This window comes from Sciurus vulgaris, assembly GCF_902686455.1.
Source record: "Sciurus vulgaris genome assembly, chromosome: 3".
In the NCBI taxonomy this organism is placed as follows: Eukaryota; Metazoa; Chordata; class Mammalia; order Rodentia; family Sciuridae; genus Sciurus; species Sciurus vulgaris.
In genome coordinates, this window is record NC_136463.1 from 140,252,421 (window position 1) to 140,256,252 (window position 3,832).

The 3,832-nt window shown below is 34.9% G+C and overlaps 1 protein-coding gene across 1 annotated transcript; it reads right to left on the bottom strand.

Annotated features, from left to right (window-relative positions):
- Positions 1–348: 348 nt before the first annotated feature.
- On the bottom strand, positions 349–1,165 carry LOC306658144 (large ribosomal subunit protein uL30-like). Its single transcript, XM_079134891.1, has one exon. It carries the CDS (start codon positions 1,151–1,153, stop codon positions 407–409), a length of 747 nt encoding a protein of 248 aa, XP_078991017.1. The 5' UTR covers positions 1,154–1,165; the 3' UTR covers positions 349–406.
- Positions 1,166–3,832: the final 2,667 nt, after the last annotated feature.

A 3,832-nucleotide genomic window follows, 5' to 3' on the forward strand; every position in this document is an offset into this window, starting at 1 on the left:
ATCATGTTTTGAATTTATCTTTTTATCAGATTTTATTTTAAAAATGATGAAGTGAAAGAAGACTACATAACCTACTTGTGTTTTTAATAAGGCAATATTGTAAAGTTACTGAAAATAGTTTTCATTGAATTTATAAAGTATGAATATACTTTAATGTACAGTATGAATTTTAGTATACATATTTTAACTCTATCCTAAGTAAACCAGGTGAAGTACTTTTTTTTTTTTTTTTCATAAGATAAAAACTTGATCCTGGTTTTCTGTTGATATGACTGAATTTGATCATACACCAAGATTTAGCACGATAGTTGAAGGAAGGCAGAGGCAGACTACAAGTCACCAATGCACTGAGAGCAGGTACTGTTTTATTAACTGACCAGATTACAAAAATATGATGGTAGATACCTTAGTTCATTCTTCTAATAAGTCTGTTGATCTGGTCCTCCCTGTTGCCAGCATCCCCACCTTCTACAAAATGGGTGGTCTTTTTCTTCATTCCACCTCTTGGAGAAGATAATTTGAAGGGCCACAGGAAGTTATTTGCCTCTTTGAAGCGTTTTCCAACAGTGTAGATCTCATGAATCGGATCCTCCATGCAGATGATGCCATATTTACCAAGAGATCGTGCAGTCAAAGCGCTATCCGTCAAGGCAATTCGTTTCTTATTGATTTTGCCATGGCCACGCTTGTAGATGAGTTCATTCACTGACTTCAGGTTTGGGTACCCCCACGCAATATATGGTTCCACAATCCTCAGCATGTTAATTGAAGCCTTGTTGAGCTTTACAAAGGTGCCATTGAAGATCTGGCGAAGGCGAAGAAGTTGTAACACCTTACGAACCTTTGGGCTCACACCATTGATACCCCTGATCCAGATGACAAATGCCAGTTTGGGTTCTGCAGGTACATAGGAGTTGCCAGCTTTTCTTGCCATTCTAGCCATTCGAATCTCTATTCTGTACATCTGTCTATATTCTTTGTGGTAATGCTTGGCTTTTTCATAAATAAGCTTCCTCTTTGCCTTTCGAAGCATCTTTTGGGCAAACTTCTTCCTCAGGCACTTTATCTTCAGCTCTGCATAATTCCTTCGCTTTTTCTTAAGGGTTTCTGGCACAGCAGGGACCTTCTTTTTCTTCTCTTCGGCAACCTCCATGGTTCCAGCTGGAAAAAGAGCCAGGTGAAGTACTTTTGAAGCAAAATGTAAATTTGAGAACAATGAAGTGATACACTTGAGTAGATTATAGATTGAGATGAAGAAATTTTACTACTCTGCCCCTTTCTGCCTTTCAAAAACAACAATGTTCAAGTTAACAATTTATGTGGCCTCCTTTCAGCATCTTGCCATCTCAGTGGTCCTGAAATCTCTCTTCAAATCTGGAATCTGGAAAAATCACTATTTTCCTACTGTTTTCAGACTTCAGATGTTTGTTACAATAAACTTCAAAAGCTTTAAATTTTTGTCTAATGCTCAACATTTATTAGATAATAGCCTACCAACAATTTGAGCAATCTTTGTATATGGCCACAGAAAGGGTGATGGAATGCAAGGGGAAGAGGTTAAAGTTTGGGTTAAGGTTAAACTTTTCTAGGCCAAATGAAGATAGGAATGAACTAAAACAAAATTCCCCTTTGTCTTGTTTGTGCAACATGTGACTGTGTTTACTCGTTCTTTCACATGAGATTTTTGAGGTCATAAAAATTTCTGTGCAGTTTTCAACATGTTTTGAGGATTAGAGATACTATTGCAACTGATTATCACAGTGATTAACTTTATCATTTGTATGTTTTCAAGTGTTTTTTCCTGCACTTGCTAGTTGATGGGCTTCATTGAATTACATTGTGTTTTCCTGATTGTCAGCTTCAGTTTGTACAAACAGATTTCAAGATATTTATTATTTGGGGTATTCAGTCCTACATGTCATCACTTCTAGGTTAGCATCCTCTTAAAGGTTGAATGAACTGGAAATGTTTTAGAAGAACATAGTTGGATGGAAATGCAATCAAAGAGTCCGTACTTGAGTGGGAGAAACAACTTCTTTACTAGACCATGAAAAATTGCACTTGATCACCTTTTTTTTCAAACTTGAAAGGGCAGGTAGCTGGTCTCGATGCAGTATGTAATTTATTTTTTAGACAGCCTTGGTATGAACCAGAGTTAAGGGTTCATGTGTTTGGTGCTGGAGGTGCCATAACTGGCTGTGCAGTGGCTTTGGTTCAACAAAGCCCATGGTGAGCCCTTACCAACCTGGGACCTCCCCATAGACAAAATGACCATACTATGGCTTGAAGAACACAGGAGGGGTTTCTCTTCTCCACAGAGCATCAAATCACATTTTCTTCCCAGTTATTCTTTCATATAACTTGTTTGGTGAAGATCAACAGTGCAGATGTACAAAGCTGAGCTCAAACACAATGTTAACTGTGCCAGAGAAGTGGAACTAACACTTCGATCTATTATTTATGCTTAATACATATATCTACTAAAAAAATCCTTAATAACAGGAATGTGCTCTCACAGAACCCCCGCATATTTTTGATTTTTAATGGATTTTTAAATTTCAAATGAATACCAGATATTCTTTTTCTTGCTGATGAATGGTATGCCAACTTGTTCAATGATGTTGCTTTTTTCCAAAACAATGAAAAATTTTTATATTAGACCCATGGTTAGGCTGTATTTTCTCAACTAATAATTCAGAATTAGTATTTACAGAAGTATATGGCTAGGTATGGTTATTTGTTATTATTAGCATTTTTACCATTAATATTTTACAGATTTTTAGGGATATTTCCTCCACTTTGATTGCAAAGTTCTCAGAAGCAGAGGTTTGCGTGTTCTGATATATGGTCATAGTTCTCATGTAATTGAGTGCTCAGTAACTACCAGGTTTTATATATGGATTCAGTTTTTCATGATGTAGTGATGAAGAAAACCATCGTCACACACCACCAGAGAATGGTATATTTGAGAAAACTCCCTGTTATTATGGGGATGTGAGCAATCAAGCCAGAGAAAATAAAAGAGTTGAATAGGATCAATTTAAATATTTATCAATCTGATACATGAAAAATGGCATCTTAGAAAAGTTAATTTGTATTTCTTTCATTGTGACTGAGTATGGGTATCTCTTCTTAAATAAACTTTTGTATTTTCTTGTTTTGTGAACTGTAGTTTATATCCTCTTTTTTTATATTCTTTTCTTATTGAATTTTAGGAGCTATAGTAATTTGAATGATATGTTGGTGGTGAATACCTTTCTTGGTATGTTGTCTCTTGATTATCCTTTTGGTGTTTTGCCATGTATTTTTTAAAGATATAATCAAATACTCTTAATTTTGACAAATCTGCTCTTTTGTTTTATAGTTAGAGCTTTCTTATGTTGAGCCTAAAAATACTCAACAAATTATTTCTTCTTGTAATTTATTGTTTAATTTTTCCCATTTCATTTCTCTTGCATATTTTTCTTTTTGATTCACAGGGACTTTTAAAATATATTTTCTTGGGTTTAAATCTTGTATCTATTTTGAATTTGTCAGGTCGAAGATGTAAGGTACAAATCCAACTTTGTTACTTTTTCTAAATGATTATAAAGTTGTTCTAGATGATTAGAAATTTATAAAGTTGTCTGTATAATTCATCTATTCCTAACTGACTTGAATTACCTTCTATATTATACACTAAATTTCCATGTGTAACTGAATATGTTTTCTGAATTTCTATTTTATTCTATTCTTTCTTTTGATGGAGGGGGGTGGTTGCTGGTGATCAAATCCAGAGCCTGGTAGTCAAGAGCTCTACCACTGAGCTACACCCCCAGACGTATTCTGTTCT